A 13,938-nucleotide genomic window follows, 5' to 3' on the forward strand; every position below is an offset into this window, starting at 1 on the left:
GCTTACGTTACTTTCAAACTAAATATCTTTTTAACTTGACAGTAGAGAATCTGCTATTTCAGCACTGCAGAGACACTGAGCCTGACATTTCCCCACAGGGAGGGAGAGAAAATAAGAAGAATCATCCTTTGGCACCTCTTTGTGACAGTTCCAGCAAGGCATTATGAGGGGTCTGGGAATAGGTCGGCAGTAAGCCATTTTGAGTGCAGATAGCGCGTGGTAAAGGTGGAGAAAAATACACTCAAAAATGAAAATTCTGTTCAATTTGTTATGATAGGCAGGCTCAGGTATCATTTTTCAGAAACCTGCTGCCAAGCTAATTGGATAGAAGGTATAAAACAACCAAATAATGGATAATTAGCTAACTTTGGGCTGCGCGTAGAAGAACATTAATTATGGCCAAATGTGTTATTCACCACTGAAAAAAACTGCATTAAATTTTAATTGGATCAAATACAGTCCTTTTATTTTTAAAAACAAAATGTGCAGATGTGTTGATTTCTGTGATGTGGTTTAATACCAGGTCAAGGACGCCACCTGTTGTCTGTTGATGTCCATATCCCAAAATATTTAATTGTATGGTTTAATTATGCCCTATATCAGTTCTTATGCTTATTCCTGTCTTACACTCACAGGTCGATTCTCATCTATATTGATAGCATTGTAATCCACTAGCGCATTATACTCAAAGCAATAATGAGATTTCGCCAGCAATTTGAAGGGAGTTGATGAACCCGCAGATTCATCAGCAAAAGAGGGATGGATAATGAGTGTAGGAAGTCACTACTGTGAAGAAAAGTAGAATGGGAGAGCAGAATTATTCTATAAACAGAAAAAAAGCTAGAGGATGAGCCATTGTTCGAGCACAAATAGAAAGACTTAAGGTAACTAGATTGCAATTACCATAACTTTGACGGGAGACTATATGATTGTAAATTGCTTCCAAGTGCACTATGCTGAATCCTGTCTGAGCCTTTGGAGATGTCCAAATGATTCACCAAGTGTTTAAGAGCAGAGCAGAGATATGCAACATATGCAACAAGATCATCGGTGGAATAGGCATGCTGAAAACCAGTTAATCATGGATAGACCAAAACATTTAAGGTGATCTGAGAGTTAGCAACAACTGCATGTCTTCTATTTCTTTAGAAAGTACAGGTGAAGGGACATTTCGACGGTAGTTGCAAGGGTACAAACAATTAACTTTCTTAATTGTGTTTAAACTGGAGAGATAAGAGGGAAACTGTGAAATGTCATGCTGGGATTTGCCTGCTTTTCCAGAAATTTAGACCTCCAGGCATTTGTCTACACATCTTCTCTAACGTGATTTCATTACTTCGAGGCAAGAACTTATGGGGCAGATTTTGTGGTGGGTATGACGGTGTACTCAGAGTAGCCTTTGCTAAATTCTGAACTTGAGATCTGTCAAGGTACACCATGACAGATGATCCGCACCAACAGGGCAATATTCCTTGCTGGTGCAGGGTTGGCCTAATTGCCCACCGTCTGCCCAGCAATTACATCCAAAAATGTTATGGTTAGTGAAAGCAGGCACAGGAGTCTGTTTCACTGTGAAAGGAACTCATTTGTATTGAACATTGAGAGCAAGCAGCAGAAATAGTTATAAGCAATACAACTTTTACCATAAAATGTGCAAAATCTGCAAATTGTTCAGTAAGTTTAAATAAAATTGAATTGATACTGTTACCAGAAAACCACAAACAGAAACAAGCTACTTGTACTGAACCCATAATGCTTAACATATCCTAAGAATTAAAGGTTTTTTTTTGCAGCAGGGAGGATTGGCTCTATGTGATCTCTCCATTGATTTCACAGTGCGTCTGAAAGGATTATTAACTGTTCTGGTATCACTTCACAATAAAATACATATATGTAGTGGCAACATTTAGAAACATTAAAAAATATAAAATATGCCAATTAATATTTAAAATTATCAATGTTTTTTGCACTCCAATTGTATGATCAAGAACTGGGCATTTGGCACAGATCATTTATACTTCCTCCAAAAGAATGAAATAAATCCATTTTGCTATTTAATTATTTTATATAATGCATTTACAGCTGCCCCACAGCTGGTGTGTTACGTGCATGGTGTATAGTAAATTAAAAGGATAATTGCCAGCGCCTTTCAGTGCTGTTGAATCGCAATCTGTCAAAGTTATCGTTACATTTCTCACTAATGGACCTTTGACAGGATATTTAATGTTAGCCTTAAAAGAATAAAAATACACTGAACACATCCTTAATTTAAAAAGCCGGGATGTTTAAAGTACAGCACAGGTAATTCTTTGCGTTAGCAAACACTCGACAATGCTCCTACTACTATTTTTGGGCCTATACCTTTGTGGAAGTTTTACCTGTGGTTAATTAATCTTAGAGAATTAAATAAATTTGAAGAATCCTTCACAGAATAAACAGTTCATGGCATGTTGGAAGGAGCTGAATTGACAGGCTGAACAGTTCTTTTATATTCTACACTTTTTTTTTTATAATTCTTATTTGGCAGGAGAGAGTTTGGACAACACACTAATTAGCACCAAAACTGCACTATAACTGAAAATCTAACAAGCACAAAAATGGAATCAATAATTTATGTATTGAAAGTAGATGTTTTGCTTCCAGAATCAGTTGGTATTCCACAATGATAGCCGAGGTTAAAAATGTTAGCACTGAAACAAACGACATATCTATCACTTGCAGTGAGTGTTACATTGCAATAACTGTCGCAGATTTGCAAGACATATGCCATTTTGTTGTCCCACCTTTAGCTTATGTGTGCGTGCTGCCACTCCGCTGACTTGGATCATGGCGATGAAGATAGGCACATCACCGAGAGGGCTCCCTTTGCCTCCTGCTATGCTAATTCCCAGTGCATCATTTGGTCCCTGTGATAAAGATAATTAATACTGTCAATAATCAAACCAAAAAAAAAACTCGGAAGTCATACCAGCACATACCTCCTCGCCTGTGACACATCGAATAAAATGGAATATACAGCATAGAAACAGGCCATTCGGCCTAACTGGTCCATGCCAGTGTTTATGTTCCACACGAGCCTCTTCTCATCCCTCTTCATGTAACCCCATCAGCATAACCCTCTACTCCTCTCTCAGTCATGTGCTTATCTAGTTTCCACTTAAATGTATCTATGCTATTTGCCTCAACTACTACTTGTAGTTGCGAGTTCCACATTCAAAACACAACTTGTTTCACACTTAATTTACCTGGTGTAAATGAGAAATAATACGTTTGGCTGCAAGAGTCTACTGGACTATATTATGAGTAAATACAACTAACTCTGCTATCCTTTTTAAGGTATAATCTAATTCTTATCTACTCTCAACACAGATTACAAAACCTACCACATCTGGCTACTTCAAAAATTAGTATCCAGTTTCAAATCAATACTTCTTTATGCAAACTTTTGATGTTTCCTTCAATGTTTTCTCTGCTGACCAGAGTTGTCAACTTGATTTTCAGCCATGGGACACATTATTGAGCTGTAAACTCATGGCAAAAAAATGTGACTAAAAGCAGCAAATTAAGTCCTGCCACATGACTACAGGAAGTGGCAGTAATGTACCCTTCGCACCTTCTTTCTTTTCCCATGCCTTCCTTCAAACTATGGCTATCCCTGGATTTACAGTGGCAGTGAAAGCCCACTATTAAAACAATAGGCCCTCCAGTTCAAATATAGGATTTTCACTGCCACTATGAATTCCAAGGTAGTCCACCTCCAGCATTAGAAAATGAGGTAAAATGTGAGAAAGACAGAAAATGCTGATAATACATGGGAGGTCTGTCAGCATCAGTAAAGAGAAAAGAGGATACATTTCCTGTTATAAGCTTCCATCAGAAGTGGCAACTTAAAAGTCAAGTGTGGCAGTGGAAAGATAAGCAAGCCCTTAGAGTAGGATCGAAGGAAGAAGCAGAAAGCAGCAGGGAGGAAGTGAGTATTACCAGCACAGGTCACCTCTTTCACATCACCAGCTTTCCCCCCATCTCACTGTACCAGGTGATAAAACCTTTATATTTCTGGTAGGCCTGCAGCACCAGGCCACAAAGAGGAGGGAGGGAGGAATCGGGGGTTTGGGTGGGGGGGCACGGTGGGAAATCAGAGAGGGGAGATTGAAAGGTGAACAGGGCTGGAGGGGGAGGTCGGGTGGCCAGACGGTGATTGGGGGCCAGAGGGGTGAAGTCGGAAGGCTGGAGGGGGATCGAAGGCCTCAGGAGGCAGATCGGAGGCCTTGTGGGAGTGTCCGTTAGTGGGGGGGAGGGGTGTCTGGTGATGTAGGAACGCTGGATCCAGCAGATAAGTGAAAAGGTACTTAACTCCTGGATCCAGCAGTGCTCGCCTCCCTTTAGCTGGCAGGTTCCCCTATGCCTAGGAAACCCGACCAGCCCATTAAATTTAAAATGGTGGAGCACCATGAGGCATTAAGCCTCAATATTTAAAATAGCATCCCGCCTCCTGGGACCAGGTTGGTTTCCCGCTCCCGAGTCCCGCCTCCGTTAAAACCAGATTGGGTGGGTTGGGGATCAGGATTCTGGATTCAGTTTTTAAACTTTTTAACCTGCCACCCGACCACGTCCCACCCGTTTATGGGGTGAAAATTGTCCCCGGCCCCTCCACAAAGTCTCAAGCCCATCACCACTATTTTCATAAACCATCCTGTTCCCAATGCCTCAAATTTAAGATTTGTACCCTTGACTTGATATCTCTCCATGGTCTCACCCCTCCCTGTCGTCATAATCTTCTCCAGGCTCCCACAGCCCCCCCACAATTCTCCACTGCTCTGGTTCCTATCTCTTGTGCAATTCCCCTTCCCTTCATCTCAGCATTGGTAGCCATTCCAGCAGCTGCCGATATCTCTCTCTCTGGTATTCCCTCCCTAATCCATTCCACCCCCTCTCCTCCTTTAAGATCTCCCTTAAGACTCACCTCTGTGACTGAGCTTTGATCACTCTTGCTAATCTCACCTTTGGTTTAGTGCCTCTTTTCCTCTGAGAAGCAACTTGGGATTTTTTTCTACGTTAAAAGCACTTTTTAAATGCATGTTGTTGTTTTACACGTTATCATGATTCTCAGATGGGAGATGATAATCTCGTGTGAAACTTGATTTAAATGCAGGATAATTCTCATTCATAAGACCTACTGTAATAGCCAACTTCATGGTGAAGCACCTAATGACTGCTTTTTTAAGTGTCGTTTTGCTTTAGCTATTTTATAACCTGCTGATTCCTCGTAGTTTGGGGCCTCGCTGTGGGCCTGGCCGCGCCGCTCCTTTTATGGCCCTGACCTGCCACTGCGAGGAACCATCAGCGGCAGATGGCGGCCCCGACTTGTGAAAAACCACCTGCCAGAGGTCAGGGTCATAAAAGGAGCAGCTTGCGGTGTCCCTGGAGCAGTGTGGCGGCAAGGTACTGCAAGGTACAGCGCTAGCCGGTCCTGGAGGGCAATGTCTGTGAAGAGTGCGACTGGATTGGACATCACCATAACCCAGGTCGGAGATTGGAGCGTGGGCAGGTACAGCAGGAGCGGCGAGGTCGGGACGAAGGAACGGTGAGAGATTATAGAGCGGGCAGCACGGGTCAGCCCACACTGCGCTGTCTGCGCGCACTAGGTCCATGCAGCAGAACTGGTCTCCAATCATCTTGGTTAATCCTTGCCACTGGACCAAGACTCTGTCAAGCCCGTGTGGTGGTTGTTGTGCAATGGCCACTACACGTTAAAAAAGTCCACGCACAGGCCTCTTCCACCCTTGAGGATGTAGTTCGGGACCTGGAATATTAGGTCCTTCATTGAAACACCTGTGAACTTATCGCCTTTTTGTCGTGGAAGCAAGTCACCCTCGATTCGAGATACTGCCTAATATGATGTTGATTATAGATCCAAAGGAATATTATACTTTTTACGACAAGTAATCATTGCCTGCACACTAAGAAGTAATTCATAAATTGCACTCACCCTGGTTATTTCCACAGTTCTCAGTCCTGTATCTGAACCTATTCAAAGTGATACAAAACTCATTATCAGATGGTCTCATTTTACTGACTGACACAGATATTAAATTACATTTTTCCAAATGTTGAGAAACTACAAAACAGCATTAAAACCTGTGCTGAATAGAAAAGTTATAATTCAAAACTTTTATAGTATACCTAGATGCTACTGTTGAGCAACACTTTATGCAAAGTGCAATCCCATTTGGCCCTGAAATTCCGATGTCCCAAGTCCGTATGAAATTTCTATGGACCCGGGAAGGCATCGGAAAAGCCGGTTTTCAGCACGCAATGCGCATGCGCTGAAAACCGACTTTTCCGATCTATCAAGTTTCTGGCTTGACAGATCCTCTGTATCTCGGGAGCGAGGACACTTGCAGGGCAAGATTTACGATATTTATGAATAGCTTGCCCTGCAAATGTCCTTTAAAATCTTGCGCCTGAAAAATACACAAAAACATTTTAAAATAAAGTTATAAAAACACATTTTATTGTTAAAAACCCTCCCTACTACGGTAAGTTTATTTTAAGGCTTAATCGAAAAAAACTTTAAAAAGTCAGGAATATATATTTTTTTAAATAACAACTTTAATTTAAATGAATGTTAAATATGTAGTTTCTTTTCTATTTTTTAGTGTGTTTTGGGTGTTTGTGGGGGGTTTCTCATTCATAGTAACAGGAGTTCCGGACTTACGGAACTCCTGTTACTATAAATGAGAAACTATACTACACCTGATTGGCTGCTGTCTCCAACTCCCGGCCTGCGCACGGCCCCATGTGCATACGCTGCGACGCACAGTCACGAGAGGCCTCAGGCTCGGAAGTTCCAACAGGTGCAGCAGCAACAGGTAAGTGTGCATCTTTTTTCTCTTTTTCTGTCGTTTGCCAGCGGGAAGAGCTCGACCGGAATTTGAGGGCCAATATCTTTCTTGCAGGCATTAAAGTATATTACAGGGCTACTGCAGAGAAGAGAATAAAGAGAGTTTATTTATGATAATTTCAGCGTTGATATATATATTTCTTCACCTGTTTTCTTCCAATCCCTCTTCTTTTGAGGCTCTTTATTAATGAATGAGTAGGCAGACTATTCAACTACGTGGACCATTAGAAGAGAGCCCAATTCTGTTCATACACAAGTACTTGCAGTCGGGGCGGTTGGATAGTGATGAATGAGAATGGCTGAGTTTCCCCTCCCCAACGTTGGTGAACTAGGTGCAATGACAGCAATTTATAGCACTTGTACTAATCAATCCCAGTTGACTAGGCATCTTAGCACAGACGATGATTGAATCTGGGATCTTCCTGGCATCTATGGCTCTGCTATTCAATGGATAAATTCACTGAGTTACTGGAGCAGGCTAATACAGTCATTATGGCTGCTTATTTTAAGCTATAACAGTATTGCATTTGGTTTAGCTGATTCACAATAAATCTGATTGACTGTTGCCTATGAAAGGCAGCAGGCTAGAGTTCAATAGTGAAGATCTGAAGATAAATATTTATTGTGAAGCTTTGTTAGATTACCTTGAGGGATATTTATGCAGCACTTTGCCTCAGCAAAGTGCATGATTAAATAGATTATACATTACGTGGAAGAATTGTGAGCTGCATGGCCTTTACTTATTTTTGTTTTATGTTGAAATAGTTCCCTTCAAATTCGCTGCATTTGCACAAACAATTACATTTATAACTGCACTGCTGAAGTGAACTCATTTCCATATTCTTTACGGAATTCAGTTACTGCTTAAGTGATACAAAACTCACAGCAAGAGGTTCGGGGACGTCGGAGCGGCCTATAAAGGCCAGCTGCAGCAGGGAGAGAAGGCAAAAAAGTCGAAAGAAATCGAAAAGTGACGACACAGCCAAGGGCGTAAGTGATTGGCGAGTAGTTTTTTCTTTTTCTTTTCTTTATCAGTAAGTAACCTTTAGCATTATTGTTGCCAAATTAAGTTAATCTAGGAGTTAAGTCATGGCAGGAGAGCTCAGACACATGTTATGCTCCTCCTGTACTATGTGGGAAGTCAGGGACGCTTCCAGTATCCCTGACGACTACATATGCGGGAAGAGTATCCGGCTGCACCTCCTGACAGACCACATTCCAGCACTGCAGTTGCGGGTGGATTCACTCTGGAGCATGCCCGATGCTGAGGATGTCGCAAATAGCACGTTTAGTGAGCTGGTCTTACCGCAGGTAAAGGTTAGACAGCCAGATAGGGGATGGGTGACCAACAGGAAGAGCAGTGGAAGGAAGGTAGTGCAGGGGTCCCCTGTGGTCATCCCCCTGCAAAACAGATATACTGCTTTGGGTACTGTTGAGGGGGATGACTCATCAGGGGAGGGCAGCAGCAGCCAAGCCCATGGCATCGTGGGTGGCTCTGCTGTACATGAGGGCAGGAAAAAGAATGGGAGAACTGTAGTGATAGGGGATTCTATTGTAAGGGAAATAGATAGACGTTTCTGCGGCGGCAACCGAGACTCCAGGATGGTATGTTGTCTCCCTGGTGCAAGGGTCAAGGATGTCTCGGAACGGGTGCAGGACATTTTGAAGGGAGAGAGTCAACAGTCAGTTGTCGTAGTGCATATAGGTACCAACGATATAGGTAAAAAACGAGATGAGATCCTACAAGACGAATTTAGGGAGCTAGGAGCTAAATTAAAAAGTAGGACCTCAAAAGTAGTAATCTCAGGAGTGCTATCAGTGCCACTTGCTAGTCAGAGTAGGAATCGCAGGATAGCTCAGATGAATACGTGGCTTGAGGAGTGGTGCAGAAGGGAGGGATTCAAATTCCTGGGACATTGGAACTGGTTCTGGGGGAGGTGGGACCAGTACAAACAGGACAGTCTGCACCTGGGCAGGACTGGAACCAATGTCCTCGGGGGAGTGTTTGCTAGTGCTGTTGGGGAGGGGTTAAACTAATATGGCAAGGGGATGGGAACCTCTGCAGGGAGACAGAGGGAAGTAGAATGGGGGCAAAAGCAAAAGATAGAAAGAAGAAAAGTAAAAGTGGAGGGCAGAGAAACCTAAGGCAAAAAGGGCCACATTACAGCAAGATCCTAAAGGAGCAAAGGGTATTCAAAAGACAAGCCTGAAGGCTCTGTGCATCAATGCAAGGAGTATTCAGAACAAGGTGGACAAATTAACTGCGCAGATAGCAGTTAACGGATATGATGTAATTGGCATCACGGAGACATGGCTCCAGGGTGACCAAGGCTGGGAACTCAACATCCAGGGGTATTCAACATTTAGGAAAGAGAGACAGAAAGGAAAAGGAGGTGGGGTGGTGTTGCTGGTTAAAGAGGAAATTAATGCAACAGTAAGGAACGACATTAGCTTGGATGATGTGGAATCTATATGGTTGGAGCTACAGAATACCAAAGGGCAGAAAGCGCTAGTGGGAGTTGTGTACAGGCCACCAAACAGTAGTAATGAGGATGGGGACAGCATCAAACAAGAAATTAGGGATGCGTGCAATAAAGATATAGCAGTTATCATGGGCGACTTCAATCTACACATTGACTGGGCAAACCAAACTGGTAGCAACGCGGTGGAGGAGGATTTCCTGGAGTGTATTAGAGATTAGAGATGGTTTTCTAGATCACTATGTCGAGGAACCAACTTGAGGGCTGGCCATCCTAGACTGGGTAATGTGTAATGAGAAAGGACTAATTAACAATCTTGCTGTGCGAGGCCCCTTGGGGAAGAGTGACCATAATATGGTAGAATTCTTTATTAAGGTGGAGAGTGACACAGTTAATTCAGAGACTAGGGTCCTGAATTTGGGGAAAGGTAACTTCAATGGTATGAGATGTGAATTGGGTAGAATAGACTGGCAAGTGATACTTAAAGGGTTGATGGTGGATAGGCAATGGCAAATATTTAAAGATCACATGGATGAACTTCAACAATTGTACATCCCTGTCTGGAGTAAAAGTAAAACAGGGAAGGTGGCTCAACCGTGGCTAACATGGGAAATAAGAATAGTGTTAAATCCAAGGAAGAGGCATATAAATTGGCCAGAAAAAGCAGCAAACCTGAGGACTGGGAGAATTTTGTAATCCAGCAGAGGAGGACAAAAGGTTTAATTAGGAGGGGAAAATAGAGTATGAGAGGAAGCTTGCTGGGAACATAAAAACTGACTGCAAAAGCTTCTATAGATATGTGAAGAGAAAAAGATTAGTGAAAACAAACGTAGGTCCCTTGCAGTCAGATTCAGGTGAATTTATAATGGGGAACAAAGAAATGGCGGACCAGTTAAACAAATACTTTTCCTTCGTGAAAACAGAACCAGACACAAATAACCTTCTAGAAATACTAGGGGACCGAAGGTCTAGTGAGAAGTAAGAACTGAAGGATATCCTTATAAAGCGGGAAATTGTGTTAGAGAAATTGATGGGATTGAAGGCCGGATAAATCCCCGGGGCCTGATAGTCTGCACCCCAGAGTACTTAAGGAAGTGGCCCTAGAAATAGTGGACGTATTGGTGATCATTTTCCAACAGTCTATCGACTCTGGATCAGTTCCTATGGACTGGAGGGTAGCTAATGTAACACCACGGTTTAAAAAAAGGAGGGAGAGAGAAAACAGATAATTATAGACCAGTTAGCCTGACATCAGTAATGGGGAAAATGTTGGAATCAATTATTAAAGATGAAATAGCAGCGCATTTGGAAAGCAGTGACAGGATCGATCCAAGTCAGCATGGATTTATGAAAGGGAAATCATGCTTGACAAATCTTCTGGAATTTTTTTGAGGACATAACTAGTAGAGTGGACAAGGGAGAACCAGTGGATGTGGTGTATTTGGACTTTCAAAAGGCTTTTGACAAGGTCCCACACAGGAGGTTGGTGTACAAAATCAAAGCACATGGTATTGGAGGTAAAGTACTGACGTGGATAGAGAACCGGTTGGCAGACAGGAAGCAGAGAATCTGGATAAACGGGTCCTTTTCAGAATGGCAGGCAGTGACTAATGGGGTGACACAGGGCTTAGTGCTGGGACCCCAGCTCTTTACAATATACATTAATGATTTAGATGAAGTAATTGAGTGTAATATCTCCAAGTTTGCAGATGACACTAAACTGGGTGGCGGTGTGAGCTGTGAGGAGAACGCTAAAAGGCTGCAGGGTGACTTGGACAGGTTAGGTGAGTGGGCAAATGCATGGCAGATGCAGTATAATGTGGATAAATGTAAGGTTATCCACTTTGGGGGCAAAAACATGAAGGCAGAATATTATCTGAATGGCGGCAGATTAGGAAAAGGGGAGGTGCAACGGGACCTGGGTGTCATGGTTCATCAGTCATTGAAAGTTGGCATGCAGGCGGTGAAGGCGGAAAATGGTATGTTGGCCTTCATAGCTAGGGGATTTGAGTGTAGGAGCAGGGAGGTCTTACTGCAGTTGTACATGGCCTTGGTGAGGCCTCACCTGGAATATTGTGTTCAGTTTTGGTCTCCTAATCTGAGGAAGGACGTTCTTGCTATTGAGGGAGTGCAGCGAAGGTTCACCAGACTGATTCCCGGGATGGCGGGATTGACATATGAGGAGAGACTGGATCAACTGGGCCTTTATACACTGGAGTTTAGAACGATGAGAGGGGATCTCATAGAAACTTCTAAGATTCTGACGGGACTGGACAGGTTAGATGCGGGAAGAATGTTCTCGATGATGGGGAAGTCCAGAACCAGGGGACACAGTCAAAAGATAAGGAGTAGGCCATTTAGGACTGAGATGAAGAGAAACTTCTTCACTCAGAGAGTTGTTAGCCTGTGGAATTCCCTACCGCAGAGAGTTGTTGATGCCAGTTCATTGGATATATTCAAGAGGGAGTTAGATATGGCCCTTACGGCTAAAGGGATCAAGGGGTATGGAGAGAAAGTAGGAAAGGGGTACTGAGGGAATGATCAGCCATGATCTTATTGAATGGTGGTGCAGGCTCGAAGGGCCGAATGGCCTACTCCTGCACCTATTTTCTATGTTTCTATGTTTCCAAGAAACAAATATCAGTGTACCTGTACAAACATCCAAGTAACAACACAGAAGAGAACAAGGTTTTGGGATCTGTATTTTCTACTGGAGGCTTAACTTTTTATAGTGCAAGATATAGAAGAACCAATGGGGTCATTTTTGCCTTCACCGTCTGGGCGGTAATTTGGCAGAGTGGTTTACCCAGCTGTGGTAGAACCCACCGCGGTGGTGAAGGTGAGAATTACCCCAACGTGGCCAGAGACTGATATTCGGAAAGAAAATTCAGAACATATCATGCATCTAATTTTGACATTTTACCTGAGTTCCTTTGTGAGGCGTCAGCTGAACTCTTCTTGCTGGCAAAAACATTTTGTGAAGTGGTCACAGCAGCTCCAAAAGTTGGAGGAGTACTGTTGGCACTTACTTGGCTCATCTAGTTTAGAATCAAAAGAAACTGCAATGAATCAGGGTTACTAAATTACATGAGAAGGCGGCAATTAGATATGAAGGCAAAAGGCTGTGCCAATTGAGATCAAATGCATACCTGACTGTATATAGCCTTAGCCTAATCTTTTTGGGCTGTTTACTAGGAATGAGCATTCAGTCTCATATGACAAGTCAAACTACATTGTGCTCATGATAGCCACAAATCAGAATAGTTAGCTGGATGTAGTTGCTGGATTTGGGGGAACAACAAATATTTCTGGATTAACAGTTACCAACATTGCCAATTCCTTCTATCCTCCCCAAACTCAGACTGTGGAGATAGAGAAAAAGCCAAATGTTGGAAGTCTGAACTAAAAACAATAAATGTGAGAAATTCACAGAGGTTGATCATCATCTGAAATATTTTGGGTGTAAAGCTTGATCAAAACTCACCATTTACTTTCATATTTCAGATGTAGATTGATTTGCTGCATTTTCTTTTTGCAAGACAACATTGTCGAGTCTATCGAACAGAGCATGTGATAATTAAGGATTTATGCCTCCCAGGTCCAGAGGAGGTTGGAGCAAATACAGATCGTTAAAAGTGATGTTGAAGCTTTGTGTATTACATCACTGCCAAATATCCACCAGCTGTGGCACAGATAAGTGACCTGCTTCCAGACCTTTTCATTTGTCACTTGCCATAAGTGGGTACATCAGACTGGTTCAGACAAACCATCATTTCATTTCGGTATTCCAGTGAACTGCAAGAATGCTGTCTAAGAGACAGGCATTATTTCAATTAAAATATCCTTGGCGTTGTACAAAGTTAGGAAATTATGAACAACTTCCAGCTATTCCCATCAGGAAATGGACTGTAGTGTTTATAGAACAAAAGATTCTGACCTGACTGCCTTGTGATGTTCTCCTCAATGAAACCCATGACCCTGCCTTCAAGCGACCAACCTCCAACTGAACCAATCCTTGGGCACACTGAAGGAAACAACCAAACTTTTGAGAATAAGGAAATCCAAAGCAATTAAATTAATATGAGTTATAAATGTAATTGAAAGAAAATGTTTAAGGGTTAATATTCTAATTTTGTACTTTTACTAGGCTATCTTATGCACTAAGAGCACATATTGGAAATTTTAATTTCTAATGGATGATTTTCCATGGCCCTGAATGGTCAGCAAACAGTGCAGTGTTCATCAGTATTTCCAATGGCCCAGATTTTGCTGTTAGTGATAAACAAACAGCATTTACACTTGCCCACAGACTTTCTGTGGGCTTTTACACAGGAAATTGATTTGATTAGAAAGATATTTTGGTGCAGCACCCTCTACAGAGGATCTAAGACCTGTATGAACAGGTCAAGCAACCTCCTTAGCCAATCAGATTAAAGAATTCTTGCTGAGACACAGGGGGTTAAACTGGGCAGCGTAGTGCCCATTTTTTAGGCACTACACGGCCACCTAACACTCAAAAATGGAGTCAGAGATGCACATGCACACTTCTGATGG

General features: G+C 42.5%; 1 protein-coding gene across 1 annotated transcript in view; it reads right to left on the reverse strand.

The window, feature by feature from the left end:
* The window catches only part of patj (PATJ crumbs cell polarity complex component), a 446,032-nt gene that overhangs the window by 46,345 nt on the left and 385,749 nt on the right, over nt 1-13,938 (reverse strand). The window contains exons 37-40 of the mRNA XM_070888230.1: nt 13,322-13,408; nt 12,308-12,422; nt 5,990-6,027; nt 2,784-2,906 (exon numbers count right to left, since the gene is read on the reverse strand). Coding sequence (XP_070744331.1) covers nt 2,784-2,906; nt 5,990-6,027; nt 12,308-12,422; nt 13,322-13,408 — 363 coding nt within the window. The remainder of the gene's footprint in view (nt 1-2,783; nt 2,907-5,989; nt 6,028-12,307; nt 12,423-13,321; nt 13,409-13,938) is intronic.

This window comes from Pristiophorus japonicus, chromosome 8 (assembly GCF_044704955.1).
Source record: "Pristiophorus japonicus isolate sPriJap1 chromosome 8, sPriJap1.hap1, whole genome shotgun sequence".
In the NCBI taxonomy this organism is placed as follows: domain Eukaryota; kingdom Metazoa; phylum Chordata; class Chondrichthyes; family Pristiophoridae; genus Pristiophorus; species Pristiophorus japonicus.